The sequence below is a fragment of the Acanthopagrus latus genome, chromosome 17 (genome assembly GCF_904848185.1).
Source record: "Acanthopagrus latus isolate v.2019 chromosome 17, fAcaLat1.1, whole genome shotgun sequence".
Lineage (NCBI taxonomy): Eukaryota > Metazoa > Chordata > Actinopteri > Spariformes > Sparidae > Acanthopagrus > Acanthopagrus latus.
The window spans coordinates 13,366,417-13,386,648 of record NC_051055.1 but is presented as its reverse complement, the minus strand read 5'-3'; the positions used below and the strand labels follow the sequence as shown (position 1 = coordinate 13,386,648).

Sequence of the window (20,232 nt, the reverse complement as noted above, 5' to 3'; positions counted from 1 at the left end):
CTGTCTTTGTCCCATCCTGTTTTTTATATATTTTTTTATTTTGCATTTGTTTTGTATCTAAATTATGTTATGAACTCACACACGGTTTCAAATTTCAAGGGGGCAAGACATGCAGGAATGCAGTGATCTGTTAAGTGTTGTTTGACATTATGACAAGTAACTGATAAGACGTTATAAACAAGTGTGCGTGTTCGTAGTCTCTCTGCAGTATGTTGGCTAATTAGTGCTGCACTGATCCTCCTCACATGGTCAGAACTTTGATGCAGGTAACAACCAGCACATCTAACAATCGGGATCTACTTCAGTGGTCGCTGATGATCGGGAGATGATGGGACCGTTGGTGATCTGTGTGTTTGCCGCCGTGTTCAACCATGTTTCTGCCTCTACAGAAGTCTGCACCAATACCCTCCTGCCTGGAGCGAAAGGTAACGCATGTCCCAGAATGTGCATGGCTCTGCCTGAAATCTAAATCTTAAATCTAAATCTGTAAATCTAAATCCAAACCAGGGTTAGGGTTAGTATGTATAGGCCTCCAATAAAAAAGAATAAAAAAAACAGTCATAGTGGAAAAATAGGAGGAAACACCATGATTATGCTTCAGGGTTTATAGAGCTGATGATAAAGGAACCAAGCATGTAATGTCCTGTAGTTTATTAGCCAGCATTCTGCCACCCCGTAGTCTTCTGGAGGGAATGCCTCCCTGTGTGTGTTTTCCATTTAACGACATCCAGTAGCTCGTTCCCCTGCTGATTCAGACAGACAGACCTAATAAAATACACAGTTAAGCTTCTTTTTCAGCTCCATCGACGCTGCCGAAAAAAGTGGCTTTCAGCTTGGAGGTCTGTCAAGTGTTAATGAGGGCGACAATCTTAATTCGACAGTTCTTGAGCAGAGAAACATGTTGGCTTAAATCGTTTGGGGAAAAACTGCTTCAGCTTCTGAACACAAAAGGCAAGTGGGGGCATAAATTGGAGAGGCAGCTCTCACAGCAAATACACACAATAGGAAGTTAGCCCACATTTAGTCAGTTTTCTGCTGAATTTTTGCTCCAGTGAGAAAGCCCCATTGTGACAGTGTGTATTTAGACAGCTGCCACTGAACTGAGCTGATTATTTATACAAGACTCATCCAAGATAGGACTGACCAGAGTCAGTATGTGGAAGTGTGTGTGTGTGTGTGTGTGTGTGTGTGTGTGTGTGTGTGTGTGTGTGTGTGTGTGTGTGTGCGTGTGCGTGTGTGTGTGCGTGCGTGTGCGTGTGTGTGTGTGTGTGTGTGTGTGTGTGTGTGTGAGTGCTTTCTCACGTCTTTGTGTGAGTGGGCCAATTTTTCTGTCTCATACACTTTAAAAAAAAATTCCACACCAACACCACTTCTTAAACTGTTCTTCTTCATTTAACACATTCAATAAACATACTTTTATTGCATTTACTGGTACTCTGACTTCAGCATTTTGAAATAGATTGACCAGCATTTTATTTGATTTGATTTCTTTGCGCTGCGCCCTTTTCAAAAACATGCTGTTCAGCACAAGTTGTCCTGTAATGCGAGTTTACGGATCCGGTCTTGAGCCTCCTGAACTGCTCACAGATAATATCAAGCATGTTTGAGATTTACAATTTAAAATCTGGATCCTCTGCATCCTGGTGCAAGCCTTGGTAAAAGTTCTTGTCTTTGAGGCTAACATTAGTTAGCATACTAGTGTTGACAGAAACTTAAAATCTATCTGCCAGTTCATGCTGGAGAATAGAAAACCAGTGTTAAGCAGGTCTCCCACTCACCCAGACTTGATTCCCTGCTTTATAGTTAGACAGAGACATCAGAAAAACATTTGTCACATGACACACTTTAAAACATTTTTTCATGTAAGACAAAGTGATAACTGCCAGAATGCAGTAATTTTGTATGGGAAGTCTCTCTGTGATTTGACACCTTAATCACACAAATGAGGTATGTGCATAGTTTCATTTCAGTAGTCCAGAAATGGAAATAATGTTATGCATGCAGAAATACTTGAAATTGCAGTGATTTAGGTTACTTAAAATGTCTACACCGCCTTCAGAAATGAATAATCAGTTTTCCTAAGTACTACTCCAGGCTAATAGAAGGGGTTTGTTACAATCCTTCGTTTCAAAGCCCAGCACTTAAAAAGATATAAAGTGCTGTTGGCATCAACAACTGGGACAAAATTACAGCTTTAACAGACACTCCGAAAGCTTCTCAGGGTTTCTTGCCAAAAGCTCTTTGAGCAGCGGACCCACCAGAGATATTTCTCCTACACCTCATCTGTGCTTTCACCTCTGAAAACTGTGTTGTGTCAAGTCTAAAAGTGGATACTCCTCTTGATTTCATTTCTTTTAAGTAAAACAAAACAAGTCAGAAATCTGTGAGCTGTCACTGATTCAAATCTCAGTTTTAAAACCCATATCAAGTAAATAAGTAAGTTAGCCTGTTATTACTTTATTTATATGTATAGTTTTTGAGGACATGTGTCCAAACAGGATTTAGAAAAACAATGAATTCATCCACAGTAGACTGCTGTACTGATCATTGCTCAGGTCTCTCCAAGAAAGAAGAAGAAGAAAGTTGTTGAGACTGAAATTACAATAAATCCCTAAATAGTGGAATGCCAAAATGCATTTCTGAACGACCTCCACCATCTGGATTGGGGCTGATAAATGTTTCTATCGTAAGAACAAAACATTGTGAAGCTGCATTAAGTTATTAAATCTGGTACCTGTAAGTGTCACATTTTGCCTTTCTTTAGTGTGAAAAGTACAAGCTCTCTTTCCACGGTCAAGAGAGCAATAGTAAATACAAAACGTCCATGACTTTGGAAATAAAGGTTGCAGGGAAACATGTCAGCTGACTTGTAGTTTGGTTCATTTAGGCACCAAAACAAGGCCCCTCCTACACAGACTTTGTCGCTATTTGTACTGCATTTGTCCTTTGCTCCCGTCGTTATTGAACCCTGTTGGTACTTCACCTTCTTACACAAGTGTACTCTCCATCCCCAGGTAGGAGAAAATGTAAAACTGACAGGATATACTCTAATGAATTGGGGTCTATCAGGCTGCATCCAGATATCCAGCTTGTCCAAACCCACAATCCACCCAGCCCCTAAGGGGCCTCCTGCAGACTTTAAGCCTTCAATAGATTTTATAACCCACAATTCATTGCAATATCATCAAAACTAAAAAATCTTATTTTGAATGTGTCAAACATTTGCTTCTTAACACAATACTTTAATAATGTAGGCCACAAATGGTATTCAGCCACCAGAAAAATGTAGACATACATGCTCTAGAGGTAATCAAAGGAACTGTATTATCTGCGTCTTCAGGCTGGTCTATCAGCGGCTTAAAGCCTTCTAGTCTTACGTCCTCACAGGCTTGAAATGATGACAGTAAACACACAACAGTGTTATTAACCTGAAGACAGAGACGGCTCATTCTGCAGGTCCAAGGTGTGTCCACTGTTAGAACAAACGCCCAGAAGGTATTTGCCCCAACTTAAACTACTTTTAAAGAACATGCTAAGGACTTTTATGTTCATCTCTGCCTTTAATTAAACTGCAATCTCTGTTAGATAGGCACCGCCAAAATATGAGAGCATGACCTGTATCTGTCTGTTCTTTACTGTTTTTACTTCATCCACAGCCTTGTTCCCAGTGTTCTTTCTTGCTTATCAACTTCCTCCCTGTTCCAAGTGTTCTTCCACTCATTACCCCCACCTGCGTCTCATCCCCTTGTTAGTTTATTTTGTATTTAAATGCAGTCTTAAGTTCAGTCTTTGTCAGGTCATCTGTTGTGCCTCCCTGATCCTTTTGTGTTTGCTTGTTCCTTGTGTTGCCTCTTATCCTGAATAAAACTTCACCCACTGGTCTTCTCACCTGCCGTCTTCAGCATTTTGGTCCATGTTATCTGCTCCACCGTGACACTTTGCTGATATAGTTTTAAACCAACTGTTGGTGTTGATAATGTGTCATCATCCTGTGATGGGTTTCATTGTGCCAACAGTGATACATACAGTATATTCAGGTATCTTACATGCATATGGCAGGACCCTCTGAACGGAACCGTGTATGAACCTAAACTTTACTGTCTTTGCTTTTTAATCCAGGAGACCAGGGTGAGATTGGAGATGAGGGCGACCAGGGAAAACTGGGGAAGGATGGACCAGCAGGACTTCCAGGTATCCAGCATCCATACATCTATTATGTACATGGTATATGGTGGGGGGAGAGGATGTTGCCTGGCAGTTAGTCATAGAAATGTGGACAAAAACAAGTCAAGACAATTCTCAGTCAAAAGAGCACTCCACTACGCCAGACTCACAAAAGACTGATAAGTAAAATGAATAATATCGATTCAGCAGAAAGAGGGATATTGTGTTATTTTTATTCCATGTGTTCTTCTTCCTCATCAAAGCCTGGTGTCTGCATCACCCAAAATGTAACAGTTCTCTAAGTCCACACAACCACTTTTTTTGCACCTTCAGTTTTAGTCTCAACCGTTGCCAACAAATGTGATATCTCTCCCTCTAGAACCACAACTTCTTTCGCAGACGTAGGATAACTCTACAAGATCAGTAGATGTGTTGGCGTTGCCCCATTAAGGTCACCAGTATAGTCAAAAAAAAAATAAAGCTTGGTTTCTTATCAGACTGTGGTTGAAGGTGATGCAGTGGTAAAATATTGGCACAATCACAGTGATTGTTTTAGTAGCACCCACACTCGTGACTCACAGTAAAATCATAGGAGAAGGAACATGGAACTAAAATTACTTGGACCACAGACAGTGATACAGGCCAGTCGTACATGACTGTGTCCTAAACTTTGCTAAGTCACAGTGAGGTAACTGGAGCCAAAGAAAGTGTTTTGAAAGTTTTTTGTATCGCATTGTCTCTCTACAATGACACTCTCTTTGGCCTTTTTAGTTCAGATCCTCCACCTCCCTTTTCTCCTTTGGAGTACCTCAAGGCTCAGTCCTTGGCCCTTTCTTATTCACCATTCATATGCTCCCTCTAAGTAAAATGTTTTATGGGAACAAAATTAATTTTTATGCAAATGACTCCCACATCTATTTGTTATTTGATTCCAACAACAGTTGTGTCAACTGATAAAAATACAATCCTGTCTCACAGATCTTAACAATGGGCTACTCAAATTTTTTTTCAATTGAACTAAAGCTAAACCTAATATGCATGGACAACTGAAAGTAAAAACACAGCTAAATTAATGGGTGGGAAGGCCTCAAGACCCCTTACTGTTTGCACAGACACAAAGTCTGACATGACTCGCCTGTTCCTCAAAAATATCACTGAGATTGCCTCAGGACAAACAAACTCCTCATACGTACTGTGAGCTCCTCGACAGAATGCATGACTTTGCCCTGGCAGCAGCTTTTGCTTTTTCCTGCTCCAGACAGCTCGCTTTGAGAGTTTTGCTCTGTTGCAGACAGACAGACAGACCTGCACTGTTGTGTATCTGTGGAGGAAGCAGAGCGATGGCGTCCTGCTTTGCCTTACTTGTTCCAACTGGGCTGGTAGAATAGCTGGCCGACCAACAGGCCATATCATATACAAACACGCACACACACATACACACACGCACACACACACACTCACAAACATATACACGCAAACACACTCTGAGGCGTACATACAATATACTATATGCAAACAAGGCACGCAAGCATATTGACACATGGGGGCAGATGTACATGTAAACAAACAGTACAGAACTATGTACACATCCACACATGCTGTTTAAAAGGACTGCTTTCTTCCTCTGAGACAGGTTGTCGGACACACACACACATACATGCACACCCGCGTAAAGATGCTAAAAAAAAAAAAAGGATGTGAACCTTCTTTCACCTTTCCAGCTCTGTGGATATTTTTCAACAGTATAGCTAACCCAATCATTATGGTTTCTCTGTGTGTACACTTACTGCAGGAACGGACGCGAAGTTCCTATGATGACTTTGTAAGTAAGTGTACAGCTCAACAGATGACGCATGTATTCCCTCTTTTAATTTAAGCCTTTTACAGGAAACAGTTGCTTAATTTTGGAAGGTCAGGAGGGAATACATGACTGTGAATGCTCCAGAGGGCAACAAAAACAATTTGTTGCTCCAAGCTCATTGGCGTCAACAAACAGTAGTGCTACTTCTCTGCCTTTGTTAATTGTGCTTTGCTTAAAACTGCTGGAAGAGTGGACTGATCAATTCTTGTGAGGAGCATGTGCGACAAATGGAAAGTGTGACTCAGTGCCTATATTTCACATGACCCAGCCGAGCTCTATAAAGCAGAAATGCCAGTATTCACATTTGCTCATTATGTTTGAGCAAACAGTGTTTAATGAATGATCTGCCTGGCATTTAATCTCTTGTATTTTTGTATCATTAAGCCTTGAAAACATTCAGTCCATTGAGGTCACTGCTCGAGATTTTTTTTTCTTAAATAGCTTAAGGTTGTTTGAAAAGTGTCCCAGGCTCTGTGATTAGAATGAAAAATGTGGCCTTCACCTCCTTTATCCTCCAGCAGCTGGAGAATCCAGACGTTAAACCAGTTGGAGGGGTTGGCCATTATAAAGAGCAACAGCAGTGATAGCAGGGACTGTTATCTGGACGTTTAGGTAGACGGTTTAACTGGCGAGCGTAAGCACTGCGAAAACAACATTAATCAACTTTTATAGACACTGAAGGAATAACAAGAGCCACAGATCAAATTTCTTCATAGAGCAAAAAACAAACACCTTTCATCACTGTCCACAATCAGTCCTCAGGTCCGTTTTGTCTGAATATTTACTTTGTGATGCTGCTTCTCAGGCACTCACACTGAAAATGAAGCAAAAATTGCACACAGATCACTGTGAAATAGTGACGTTTCCCATAGGCCAGTGCAAGACCTCACACAATCCATAAGACCTCACAGCTTTCGCCAACACTTCTCACAAATCATCAAGTAGAAAATCAACATGAGGGAAAATGGGAAATGGTCGTGAATAGCTGGCTGTGGGTGTGTGTGTGTGTGTGTGTGTGTGTGTGCGTGTGTGTGGCAAATCCCTCTAATAGCAATAGGCCTCTCCAATGCGTCACTTAGTATTTCAAATGCCATCAATTTCCAGTTGAATAGTTTCCTGAGGAAATACTCGTTCAAGTGCTGGCAGAGAGCCTCCGTCTGCTCTGTAGTTTTCCCATACTCACACAAACACGCACACGCTCACACATGCACATGCACACACGCGCGCGCGCGCACACACACACACACACACACACACACAAGCTGTCTCACTTTCACTCTGATACATGCACCTTCTCTGTTAACACCAACCTCGTGCAGCCTTAATAGGATGGTGTGGTGACAGAGGACAGTAATCAGATTCCAGAGCAGAGAAGGTTTGTAATATGTGACAGACATTGTGATGACAACAAGTCTGATCAGAAGTAATAACAAACAATCAATATGGATCACTTTCAACACTTTGTGATGGACTGTCTTCGCTCCACAATCAGCATTCTCTCCTCCGATAGCAGAGGCGGCATCAGTTGCAGGAACAAAACTATGCAGTGATTGTTGGAAAACAGCCTCAGGGCTCGCAGAGATCATCTCCAGAAGAAAAGACAGGTGCATGCAATTATATTGATTGGGCATGAGAAAAATGATGAAAACAACAAGGAACAGTTACAACTGTCAAAATATGACAATATAACGTATGCCGAACATTAAGAAGAAGGGATTTCACCATGTTGACTTTGTGGGAAATGTTCCCACTTTTCCATATATTATGCACACCATGTTGGATCGGAAAGTCCTGATTTAAAACCGATATTTACTTGTCTGAAAAACGATTAGTTCTCTCCATGTGTTCCTCCTCTTCTCATCCACTGCTGTCCTACTGCCTTTTCTTCCCCAGGAGTGCCAGGAGAGATGGGGCTTAAAGGCGAGATGGGCCACTCAGGGAAGATGGGACCTGCTGGAGACAAAGGTAAAACAAAGGAAAATCATTCTAATGGACTTACCAACATCTGTAACATTGTAAAAGTGAACTGTATACAGTTAGCAGAGATATGATTTTCAAAATAGGCGTATTAGTCGCTTGCGTAGACATAACCACCGGAACTATGAAGTAGAGCATGGATTTAATTAGCAGAGGTATCGTATGTAGTGCGGCAAACTCACATAATTTGACTTCCTTTAGGCTGGCCAATTGTAATAGCGGTGCCGGTGCTCGGCACAGATTATTTGGTAATGTGAGGGGTTTGGAGATTCAGTCTTAAGCTTCCTAATCAGGACATAAATTATATCAAACATGTTTGATTTTTACGATTTCAAGCGGGGATGATTACATCTGTACTTTCCAAGTTGGACCACAACAACCAGTAAAAGAGGCGTCCTGGAGCAGCTGACGGTGCTACCAAACAACAATAAACATTTTAGCCCACAAGGTTATTCTTTCTAAAATGATGTCATGTCCTTTGTTATGTTGAGTGAGAGGAAAGGGGATGAGAGAGAGGGGGGAACGACATGCAGCAAAGGGCCACAGGTCAGATTTTAACTCTGGGCGGCTGTAGTGAGGACAGCCTCTGTGTATGGTGCGCGCACTCCACCAGCTGAGCCACCAGAGTCCCCCGAGTTGCTCTAGCATATGACTGTCGACAGAAACTTAAACCCCAAAGTAGAAAACCCACGTGGACTGCATCTCCCCTCTCATTAAGACGTGTTTATCCCTCTGTTTTCAGTTTTTCCTCACTGCAATGCGTTACTGCAGCAAGTTGCTGCACCACGCTAATCCCCATCTTGTTTACGTCTGCTTCCCCATGAGATCACATGAGAGGGATCACGCATGGGCCCAGCTTCAGTCTGCAGAGCCATCAAGCCAGAGTCCTAAAGCCACACCCTGCTGCTGCTGCTGCTGCTGCTGCTTAGAGCGCTGTTCCCTATTTCTTCTAAATGTATTCATATTAAACATCATACTTGACCAGACTGAACCAAATTCAACACTGTACCTCCGTTGGTCCGCAACAATACACCGTCCAAGTGTGAAGTAGATCAGATGAACAGTTCTTAAAGGTATGTGAATAACAGACAGACAGACAGATTCCTCGTTTTATAGTTAGACGTCTCTCTCTCATCTAGTTAACCTTGTAATACGGTGTTATCGATTTTCATCAGCCTCACTAATTTCAATGCAAAGTATACAGCAAAGTATATCGTGATCACACGAGAGAATGCGTCAGACGGGAGGCTTCACCCGCAGTGTCCTTTAGAAAAACTCAACTCCAAAATGAGAGAAAGATCGATGAAAATCATGACCATCAAGCTTATAAATGTGTCCTCGTTCCTGCCATGAAACGTTTTCAGTTGTCAACGAGTAGCAACAAAAAGTGGCAAAAAAAGAAGCTGTGTGGTTCCTCAGGACCTTAATGACTTTATAATTGTCTTAAAAGAAGAAATATAGCTCCCTGAACTCCTCCTTAGCTTGGACAGCTGCTCCATAACCACAGACTCAAAACATTCAAGACACAAATCAGCAAACTTAATTAGTCCCAAGACTAATACACACGAGAATCTGTTTAAAGCCAGATCCAGTTTTTCTTTAAAAACAATGCATTTTTCCCCCCGTTTGTGTCATGTTTTAAGTTATCACCTCCAAAGATAGAAGAAAACATAATCCTGCAGTGTGATGTCATGCAGTTGCTTTGCCCAGGGTGGCTTAAACAATTTCTGTCTTTACTTTTGTGGTTTTATGAGCAGTCATGTTCCCCTGCCTTTCTAGGCCTTCACTTTTCTCAGTATTCATTATGTTTAAAACACTTACAGGAAAGTAGCTGTGCATCAGCCATCTCAGGCGAAGGAGTGAGGTCACACGTTTGGATTTCTCCTTGATCCTGTGTGCCTGTAGCTCATAAAACACCTGGGGGGAAAAAACACATTTTAAGAGAGAACATCGGCTTCTACAGAATCTCTCGCTAAAAATCAGTTACTCCGAAGAGCTTTGATAATATTATGGGGAAAAGTGTTCATTTCAGTGTCTACATTAGCAAAATTAGTGTTTATTTGAGATGCATGGGGTCATTATGGCTATCAAAAGCTATAAATTGCAAAACCTTGTGTAATTACTGAATTTGCATGAAAAACCTACCAACTAACGGCAGCAGGACTGTTTGTGGTAAGTTGACCCATTTCATACATTAGGTTCATTTTACTGTTGATGCTTAGCAGGTCTTCACTGTGAAGTAAAATATTTGAAATTTCTTTGAAATTACCCCCAGATACCACCATAATGACCTCAAATGTTTTCAAATGTACCCCAATTTGATTTAATCATATTATTCTGCTATTTTCTAATAAGCAGTTACAAAGTAGCTGGTAATTTCCTTTGATACATTTCCAGTAAAAAGTAGACACAAAATATTTGGAAATAAAACTGCAACAGCTCACTTGGATTGAGTGGCCTGCCGGGGGGCAAGTTGGACAGAAACTAGTTGGAAGACAAACTGGAATGAAAAAATTAAGCAGAAACCAGCTGGAAGTTTCCTTGAAATATGTTAGTTTACAGGCTATTTGTTAGACTTTTCTCTCATACAAATTGCTGCTTTGATCCCAAGTGCAATCCTCATTATTGTTCACACCTGTGGTCCTGGAATCATTTGGTTTTCAATTTCATTTGATTCATTGTTTGATTTACATGGAACCAACTGAGGTGACAAAAAGGACATAGAGACATTGGTCTCAGGGTGTTACATGCAGTAACAGCACATGGTTTTGCCAAGGCTGTGCTCAGGGTGTTACTGGCATTTGGCATTTCTAAGCTTCCTGTCTGTGTTTCTGGGCAAAAGAAGGAACTTTTTCAGTTTCTGACCATTGAACGTCCACAACAGCAGGTTAAGTTGCTACTCGGTGCATGAGACACACTGTAACAGTCTTATCTTGTATAGTAGAACATGAACATTTCATTTGATAGGAGAAAAACATCTTATTATTACTTTCCACTTATTCATTACTGCTTTGGCTTTTGTGCACGAACAGTAGCTGTTTATTCCATCCATGTTAAAAAAAAAAACCCAACAACTCTGGTCAGATTGAACAGGTACAGAATGTACCCAATATGTACACATTGTGGTTCATCCTCATACAAAACCAGCCTATTGTGATGTTTGTACTGCTGCAGCCCACTTCCCCAAAATCTACAACCGTCAGTTTCCTCGGTTAACTCTATGAAAACGTGACTGTGTGGTAGTTTTCATTTACACACAAAACTTACAAATGAATCTCCATGTTAAAAAGAATATCAGTGTTGTCATATAATGTTTCATTTGGAACAACTAAATCTGTGTTACACTATGCTTGACCCGATTAAATCTACTCCAGTGTGCAGCCCTGTTTATGATGTTTTATGTGTGATACAGCCATCTGCTGGTAATCTTTTGCAACTACATCACAATATCATCACCATAACACAAGAAGCTGTCGGTAAATTGAATTACTGTCAGATTGTCACTGATTGTACTGTCCTCATTCATATTCTAAGCGATTGAAAACAAGAAAAAGTTCATTTCCAGGATCGCAATTGTAGGAATTGTCTCACATGTGACTCATATTTCTCTGCAGGTGACACAGGTGACGCAGGTTTGGAGGGGCCGTCTGGTTTTAAAGGACAAACAGGTTAGTAACTTTACAGCATGCAGACATTTTTTCCCCCAGTCCCCACTCCTGCTCACACTCAAATCTCAAATGTGCTGACCCTTGTTTAATACTCCAGGCACAACATGTGACTGTGGCAGGTACAGGAAGGTGGTAGGACAGCTGGACATCAATGTAGGCAAGCTGAGGAATGCTGTCAAGTTTGTGAAGAATGGTGAGTAGTGAATGGTGTGATAGCTGTGCTTCAGGACACACTACAGTCAGTTATGTGGTGGCGGTGGACTGTTTGAGGGGCTGGGGCACCAGTTGTATGCTGTGTGGCACCAGCGTGCGGAAGGTTGTGGTACATACACATAATACACATTTTTGTGTAGAATAGTTTCTTGAAATATTTGCTTTAATATTTGCGTTTTATATCTGCTGCCCTAACTCCTTAATGACCTTTAACCTGTAACCCTGCCCTGTGCAGTCATCTTGGGGCTGAAGGAAACAGAAGAGAGGTACTACCTGCTGGTGAAGGAGCCAAAGAGATTCAGAGAGGCCTCAATGAACTGCAAGCTAAGAGGAGGCACCCTGGCCATGCCAAAAACCAGCAACACAAACCAGCTGATGGCAAACTATGTTGGCGAGGCAGGACTAACAAGAGTTTACGTAGGAGTGCAGGCTCAAAGCAAGGACACAGTAAGTGGCCTCCAACGCTGTTTCAGTTTTTTGTTCTCATCACTACTGTTTTCTAAAGCAGGAAGAGTATAAAGGACCAAATTGTCAGGAAACCTGGCTGCACAATGAAAAGATCTGTTTTCAAGTTTTTCTAATCACTTATCTCTTATATTCTTTGCAATCAGGACGGAACAAGCAGTTATGTTTATGCAGACTCCAGCCCTCTGCAGGCCTTTTCATCCTGGAGCCCAGAGGAGGAGCTACTTTCTGCCACCCCAAACTCCACCTGCGTGGAGCTGCTCAGCACTGGATCATGGGCTCATGTGGAGTGCGAGGTGGCCATGTTTTTCATCTGCGAGTTCCCAAAGAGCAGACGAAGAGGAGGAGGAAGAGGGGCACCTGCTCTGGCATCATCATGAGTCAATGAGACATTCAGACTTGCATTTAGAGGAGATAAAAGCATATCTACATTATGTTTTATAGTAATGGCAGTTTATGTGATGAAAATAACTGCAATAAAAATAACTTGTGCTGGCATAATCAGATGATGTTGTATCTTATTTACCATAGATCGATGTGTAGATCAGCTGTTTGCAAACTATAAATCATTGATGCACTTCATTAGAAACATTGGGACCATTTGGAAAGATTAGTTTTTTTGTGCAGTTTACAATTTTCAAGCTAGTTAATCTGCAGATTACTTTTTTGATTAATTGATTAATCGCACACAGACACAAACCAAACACTGTACAGGTACAATATGTACCTAATATGTACGTGTTGTCTTTCTTTCTCATACAAAAGCAGCCTATTGAGATGTTTTCACTGCTGCAGCACACCTTCCCAAAAACTGCAACTGTCAATTTAGTTTAAAAGTAAAGTGTCAATCCTGAAGATTTCCAGAAAAAGACAATTGCAGGTGTATTTTTGGTCCGCACTGCTTCCCAGAGATCCACGACTGAACTTTCAGCCTTCAGCTCCATAACAATCGAGATCTTACCTAAACAGTCTGAAGTTATTCTTGTGTATTTAGATTTTTGTTTGTCGGGCAACAAACAAGAAATCCACCTACAGTTCAGTGTTGTGTCTTTCCTCAAAACAAATGTTTTCTTTGAGCTCATACTGCTCGTTAAAAGCTTGTTTCATGAATCAACCAAAGAGTGTGACGATGGAGAGGGATTTGTAGGTGATCAAATGATAAAAGATGCCGTTGACTAAAGCTGAACATCTTGCAAGAGACTCAAATAGTTTATCCCTCGTAGAATAGGATTTTGCAATCCTAGCATTAGCATTTAGCTCAAAGTACAACCTCTTGTCTTAGTTTTATTATTTCTTATATCACGGTAATTTATTCTTTGTTATTTTGCTGATTATTGTTGACAAAAAACACTTCCTGTCATCTTGTCTGTTCTCATTCATTTAAATGATATATGTTAAAAAAAGAACACTTTGGTGTTATAAATGGCAAGAAAATCACCAGAAGTCAAAGCGGCTCCTCACATGTAAAGTTTTAAAGGGTTCATGTCAGGGAAGTGTAAATGTCATGTTTTGTTCCTCTCCTCCCCAACCCAATAAGAAGGATAAGGGTCAAAAAATCCTTCCTCTTTTGCTGCTGCTGCTGTTTCCTGCCCTTACACGTTCAGCATGGATAACTTCTAGCAAGCTGCTCTAGGACAATGAATGGTATAGCTTTCTAAGACAGCAGTTGGTCGTGTAATACATGTAGGTTGGGTTTTTTTTTTTTGGTTTTTTTTTGACATGGCATAAAATCAATACTACCAATATATTTGTGACATACAAAAAGTGTCACATATACATGTGACAGCCTCTGTTGGAGCGACGATCCCTGAGCCAGCTCTATTTACTCAAAGAGGCTGCCACAAATTATGGTGGCCCTGAATTGCATATTATTACAATTAAAGGTCGACAATCACAACCGCAAATCATAATAATCATCGTCATTGTTGCTAGAAAGTGCCGACCTTTTCCAGTAGAAGTCAATGATGTTGTCTTTTCTTCTTTTTTTGTGGTTGTCTTTTTCTATTTTGGGGTTGTCTTTTACTCTTAGCTGTTTTGGCTTACATGATGAAATATGTATATTTTTTATAGTTTCAGTACTTGCAGGGAATATAACACATTTCCAGCCACTTCTCCCTACTCTTTGGCTCTGTATAATCTGAGAGGTCACACTGCATACTATCAAGGCTACCTGTGACTTAAGGGGCAACACCTTCATCACAGCATTTCTATACACCTGAAGAGTTTTCTTTTTTTTTTTAATGTTAAGAAAGATCCCGACACACTCCCATGCTTCAGTACATAAACCAAAGCGGACATTCTGTTGTTTCATATTTTAAATAGGAAGTAAAAGTAGAGAGTTATGCTGACTGTGCTATCTTTAAAGGCTCACTCTGCGATTCTGATGCAAACAAAAGAAAGTGAATCACAGTTGAAAAAAAAAAACACTGCTGCTGTACACTACAGCTCAATTAGGAACTCAAATGGTTAATGTGAATTAATGCAAAGTAATGTTGACAATTATTAATGGTTTGTTTGGAAAAAAAAACAGTAATGAATAAAAATGAATGTAATGCTTATATTCACAACAACTAATGCCCAAAAAAAATCTGTTCTGCTGTAAACATTACTATAAACCAAGGGGTTGTCTTTGCCTGAACATGTCCTACCCACAAGTTTAGACTTGCACTGTCAGCAAATCATGAGCCTAATAACAAGTGTTTGATGCAACTGCATGTAGAGTGCGAGAGCTAGGACCAGAGGGGAAAGGACACTGACCACAAATCTACAAATGTCACTGTCGTTTAACAGCAAATCGGGGGAGGTTGAAGGAGATGGCTGGAATCTGATGTCCTCTGGCAGCAGATCAAATCATGGATGGCGTTCTCGGAGTTCAGGTGAGAGTACACACCCAATTATTCCTGCTAGGAATAGTAACTGTAGTAATTATTGAAAGTTATCAAAGTTACAATTTAATAAAAAAAAGTACTGAGATTGTTCCGCTAATTCAGCTTTTTAGAAAAATGTTATGTCTGCATTGACAGTTTGCAATTTTCATTTCCTTATGGTGGTTATTTGTTCCGCAGTGTGCTGGATTGGAGCTGCTGCACTGTGTCTGGGGCTTCTTCTGCTCACTGTGATCATGGTGGCCCACAGTAAGTGCACTGATGCCAGACAGCAAAGTCAGAGTTGGCTATAAAGTCTTTTGAAATGTGACTTCAGGGTCATATCAGGACTAAGACTCCCACTGGAATAACTTTTCTGCAGATACCAGTGCTGTCAATCAGTGGGACTCGAAGTATACAGACCTGATTCACCAGCTCACCCAAGGCAGAGACAAACTGAGTGACGAGCGAGACCAACTGAAGATCCAATCCAGCAACCTGACACAAGAGTTGGAGGTCCTGCGGAGCCAGTATAACGAAGTGGTTGACAGTCGAGATAAGTTACAAGAGGACATCAAAAACTTACATCTCAACAAAACAGGTGAGAAATGAACTTGAAAACATACAAAATGTTTTGAATTGGATTCGCAGCTGTAGAAAGGAATTAAAAGCACATTGTCAAACACCGAAGTAGTCTTCATAATAGGCATATTAATTAAAATGATACAGTTTCATTTCGGGTCACCCAATTACAATTCTCTGCTCATCTTTATCATCAGGGATGCAAGTACAAGTTTCTAGAGTTATTGATGAATCCTACTATCCTGCTCTGTCTGTTTGATGTTAAACAGAACTAAAGACAACACCAGAATCTTGCATCCAAAATAGCAACTCTCTGCATCAAAGTTTAGTAAGCAGTAGTCGTTTTGCACCAAATGTGACAGTTTAATCTGTACAATTTTTAGATTCTAACTGTCTACAGCATTCTGCACAGTTTAACAAAGAGTAGGCTGACTGCGTGATACTGGAGCTTTGAGTCTCTTTACAACAGACAGAAGCTTGATCATCATATTGACAATGCTATAGTAGTTATTATTTTAAAGCCCCAAACAGCAAATGACTGCTCACCAGACAGCAGTTGAAGTTGAGAAAGATGGCCTCTTTTTGAAACTTTTTCATAAGCAATAAACAAATGGACAAAACTGAGACGGATGGATTGAAGACCGAGTGTATAATCTGACAGGAAATTGTTAGCATGTCTGGCTGACTTACTACATCTAGAAATTTGCTGCTGCTGCTGAAATAGGTCTTAAAACCTGGTCATGAGATGGTATTTTTGCATTTCCACTTCCCTCATCTAGAAGTTTAAGAGCTAAGATTTTTATGTTTTGTTCTACAACATTAAGTCCTTCAGTAAATACCCAACTTGTGAATATTGAGACTTTTATGTGTCTTACAAAAAACGGTCACCAACAGGTGAAAAGATGTGGACAGGTTGCTCATAATTAAGGTTGCTCCATTATTGATTAGTTCGTTACATTTAGGTAAGATAGACACATTTGTGTTGATTACCTGGCTGTGTGAAACACTTAATTACCATAAATAAATTAAATTTATATACATAACATACATAACATACATAAATTAAAATAACAAAACAAATAACTAAAATTGCTTAATGATGGAGGACAGACCTGAGAACCTGGACAATAGCGCCCATAACTTTGGTCTCCAAATCTAAGCAACAGTTTCGGGATCACAGTAATGAAAAGAAACTTCTGCTTTCCAGATAAATCTTGCAAGCCTGGCTGGATAAAATTCAACAACACGTGCTACATTTTCTCTCCGTGTGGGGCATCTCTAACCTGGAAAGGCGCCAGAAAAGACTGTCAACAGAAAGGAGCGGACCTGGTGATTATAACCACAAGAGACGAGATGGATTTTGTCAAGAGCAGTTTTGCTGTGACCTGGATCGGTCTGTCTCGCCACGAGCATGAGGACAAATGGAAGTGGGTGGATGGAACCTTCCTGGATGGTGATGGATTCTGGCAAGATGGGGAGCCCAATAACTCTGATGGGGAAGAGGACTGTGTGGAGCTCTCACGTTCGGCAACAGCATGGAATGACGTGCCTTGTAAGCAAAGATTTCCATGGGTGTGTGAGGATTGAGGACCGGAGCTGAGTTTGTCTTTCTGTTGATGTCGTTCAAGGCCTTCGCTGGAAATACCGTTTAGAACATAGACACAAAATGGTATGACAACAACTGTTCCTTTTCATTGTGTCTCTATATACTATACTACAAACAGGCTGTGTGTATTTTTCTCATTTCTTTTGTGAAATACAAAGCACCAAAATAAATGTAAAGATGATTTATGCATTCAAGAGTGACACCGATTGGGTTTCCTTTAATCTTCACATTACTGCTCATTTATATTTGGTTCCTGCTTTCATCAGTCACTCTCCGTCGTTGTTATTAAAGGACAATAGCAGAAAATGAATAAATGAATTAAGGTTCATACTGGGATTGATTCATATTGTGTAATAAAAATGTTTTGCCCTTCCGTTCCAGTGAACACATGTACACTGGTTGTATAATGGGGACACCACTCCTACAGATCACGTCACAGTATCAGACGTCCGATCATTGTAATTGTCATAATAACACATACATACCAACACATGATCAGCATAATTCACATGAGAAAATGCATGATGCCTCAACATAATTGTGAATCAATGAGGCAAATCCGTAAAATGGCTTAAACACAAATAAAGGTGTATCTTCTGAATGTTTTCTTCCACTGTTTCTGAAGTAAACAATAAAAAACTTGAACAAAGGAATAATGGACTGACTATAACTGAACGCTCTACAGTGTCATAATATTTGCTTCAGCAGCTGAACAAGATTCAGCAGTTTCGTCCGGAAAACGATTTATCGCTGGCTTCCTGTTGTTCAGGAAGACCCATCGTAATGAATGTATTCTACAGGCTCAATGTGCTTCCCAGAAAGAGTCCTTCCCTTCCATTTCCAGGCAGTCTTGCTAAACATTGTCTTATATCATGTGATAGGATACTGGGTCTTACAGTGGTGGAGGAAGTATTCAAATCATTTACTTAAGTAAAAGCACTAATGCCACACAGTAGAAATGTGACTTATTTATTAAAGTAAAAGATTTCAATGCAGAAAAATAACCTCTGTGGTTGTTATATTGTTATACATCATTAGATCATTCTTATTCATGCATTACTGTATAAGCTGGATTTTTACTGTAATAGTTGGTTAGGGTGGAGTTAATTTTTGATTATATTTTTAGGACTGCAACTACTGAAATGTCCTTTACAACTACCCAGAGACCATAGTCAGACCTTGGCAGTGCCTGCCAGGTCAAAAAATAGTTGTGGAAAAATTCCAAACACTTCAAAGGAAAAGCAGCAAATCCTCATATTTGAGTGATCAAATGTCATGTCCTCATTAATGGATTATAAATAATAGCAATCAACCAGGATGTCAGGTAGATCATACTGGGGCATTAGACCAAACTGCAGTGAAAGTGAAACTTCTGAAATGTTGTGTTCCCTCTGTTTTTTATTTTTTTATCCATGCTAAGTAACATGCCCTGCTGCTGACCCGTTTATGATCTCCAGTCATGCCTCTGCACGCCAGTCCTACAATGATCATTGACATCCACAGATGTGTTTTAAATTAGTGCACAAAGTCAAACTGAGTGACTTATTATGTCGCACTACGTTACACTCCACTGTGGCTTCAGTCGCACCCTGATACGTGATCGTCCACTACAACGTGACGTCGGGCTACATTTTGGCTGCAACTTGTCTGACGCAGCAAGCTGGGTATTTTCGCGGGGCCCCCCTGCGGCACGCACCACCGAACCCCAAGACAGGTTACCCTCATTAAAGTGATTAGGAAGACTTGCATTTTCGCCACAACGCCAGATCCAATGTGAATCCAGCCGTAGTGTGTGGAGAGCATAAAATCCATCTGTTTAAAGGAGTGACTCATCTTAGGTGCTTCATCATTGCAAAACACACCCAGAAGGCTTTTTATGATATACATGATTACTACCTTACAAGAAAACAGTAATGATAAAATGATTTATGAGATCACTAAGTGAAGTAAGCAGAAGTAAAAGAAGTGATGTGGTAGGCCACCGCCTCTGTTCGAAGATGGCTGTTCCAGTTTGACAGAGATTAATGGTCTCACTCTTCTTTCAAACCATGTGTTTCTCTAAATAATTGAACAGAGGAGGTGGCCTACGACATTACTTGTCACTCACACGCTACAATGCAGTACTGTGTTCTGTCCGCAGACAGTTTAACAACCATTCACACCTGGGCTCACCTAGCACTAGCAACCCACATGAAGGCCAGTTGTGGCCCCGGTGAGGACACTCCTGCACAGAGGTTGAAAGCCTGCCAACTCCTCTCCAGTTAGTTAAAACTAAAGAGGCCTCTTGGACGACAGGTGAAACATCTTCAAGAAACTGAAACACATCCAGTTGCCTACGTTACAGCACTTAGAAATATCATTTTGTACTTTATTTGATTATTTCCATTTTCTGCCACTTTACACTTCCACTCAACTACATTTTAGAGAGAGCTATAAGCATATTTTCAAATAACAAAAGAAATACACTGATCCCGATGTTCAGAAAAAAAAAAGCTTATTATTTGAACAGATAATTGGCCAGGTCCATGATCAGCGTACCCCAATCACACAGCATATACAGACATGTTTGTAACTTACTTTTACTTGTACCGTACTTTAAGACTTTAAGACCTTTCCTTATACTCAAGTGCGAAGTGCTGGAGCTGTCATGAATGGAGCTGATCCAACAGCATTTCCCTCAGAAAGGTAGTAGAAGTACGGCGTGTCAAGAAAAGAAAATACTCAGAAAAACACAAGATAAATGTATTCATCATCTTGCACAGCACAGCAACAGATACTTCTATGATCACTTGTCAGATGGCAGTAAAGGTAATATGTGGCTGGGGTAAAAAT

The 20,232-nt window shown here is 40.5% G+C and overlaps 2 protein-coding genes and 1 long non-coding RNA gene across 3 annotated transcripts; 2 read left to right on the top strand and 1 right to left on the bottom strand.

Annotated features, from left to right (window-relative positions):
* The first annotated feature begins 182 nt into the window (after nucleotides 1–182).
* colec10 (collectin sub-family member 10 (C-type lectin)) lies at nucleotides 183–12,852 on the top strand. The gene is made up of 7 exons (XM_037074417.1): nucleotides 183–425; nucleotides 4,120–4,191; nucleotides 7,919–7,990; nucleotides 11,617–11,670; nucleotides 11,768–11,863; nucleotides 12,119–12,330; nucleotides 12,495–12,852. Exons 1-7 carry the CDS (start codon nucleotides 326–328, stop codon nucleotides 12,726–12,728), a joined length of 840 nt encoding a protein of 279 aa, XP_036930312.1. The 5' UTR covers nucleotides 183–325; the 3' UTR covers nucleotides 12,729–12,852.
* On the bottom strand, nucleotides 7,391–10,594 carry LOC119006077. Its single transcript, XR_005070662.1, has 4 exons — nucleotides 10,447–10,594; nucleotides 9,824–9,919; nucleotides 7,839–7,978; nucleotides 7,391–7,611 (listed from the first exon to the last, which is right to left on the bottom strand). It is a non-coding gene; the product is annotated as an uncharacterized LOC119006077 (long non-coding RNA).
* Nucleotides 12,853–15,041: 2,189 nt separating the features above from the next.
* LOC119006065 (CD209 antigen-like protein C) lies at nucleotides 15,042–18,046 on the top strand. The gene is made up of 4 exons (XM_037074401.1): nucleotides 15,042–15,224; nucleotides 15,414–15,482; nucleotides 15,595–15,813; nucleotides 17,002–18,046. Exons 1-4 carry the CDS (start codon nucleotides 15,119–15,121, stop codon nucleotides 17,379–17,381), a joined length of 774 nt encoding a protein of 257 aa, XP_036930296.1. The 5' UTR covers nucleotides 15,042–15,118; the 3' UTR covers nucleotides 17,382–18,046.
* Nucleotides 18,047–20,232: the final 2,186 nt, after the last annotated feature.

Bases quoted from the DNA above. Each gene is read 5' to 3' on its own strand.
- colec10 (XM_037074417.1), top strand. From the start codon at position 326: ATGATGGGACCGTTGGTGATCTGTGTGTTTGCCGCCGTGTTCAACCAT. The intron at 7,991-11,616 runs GTAAAACAAAGG...ATTTCTCTGCAG, and splicing joins GGGACCTGCTGGAGACAAAG to GTGACACAGGTGACGCAGGT. The intron at 12,331-12,494 runs GTAAGTGGCCTC...CTTTGCAATCAG, and splicing joins AGGCTCAAAGCAAGGACACA to GACGGAACAAGCAGTTATGT.
- LOC119006065 (XM_037074401.1), top strand. From the start codon at position 15,119: ATGTCACTGTCGTTTAACAGCAAATCGGGGGAGGTTGAAGGAGATGGC. The intron at 15,483-15,594 runs GTAAGTGCACTG...ACTTTTCTGCAG, and splicing joins TGTGATCATGGTGGCCCACA to ATACCAGTGCTGTCAATCAG. The intron at 15,814-17,001 runs GTGAGAAATGAA...TCTGCTTTCCAG, and splicing joins CTTACATCTCAACAAAACAG to ATAAATCTTGCAAGCCTGGC.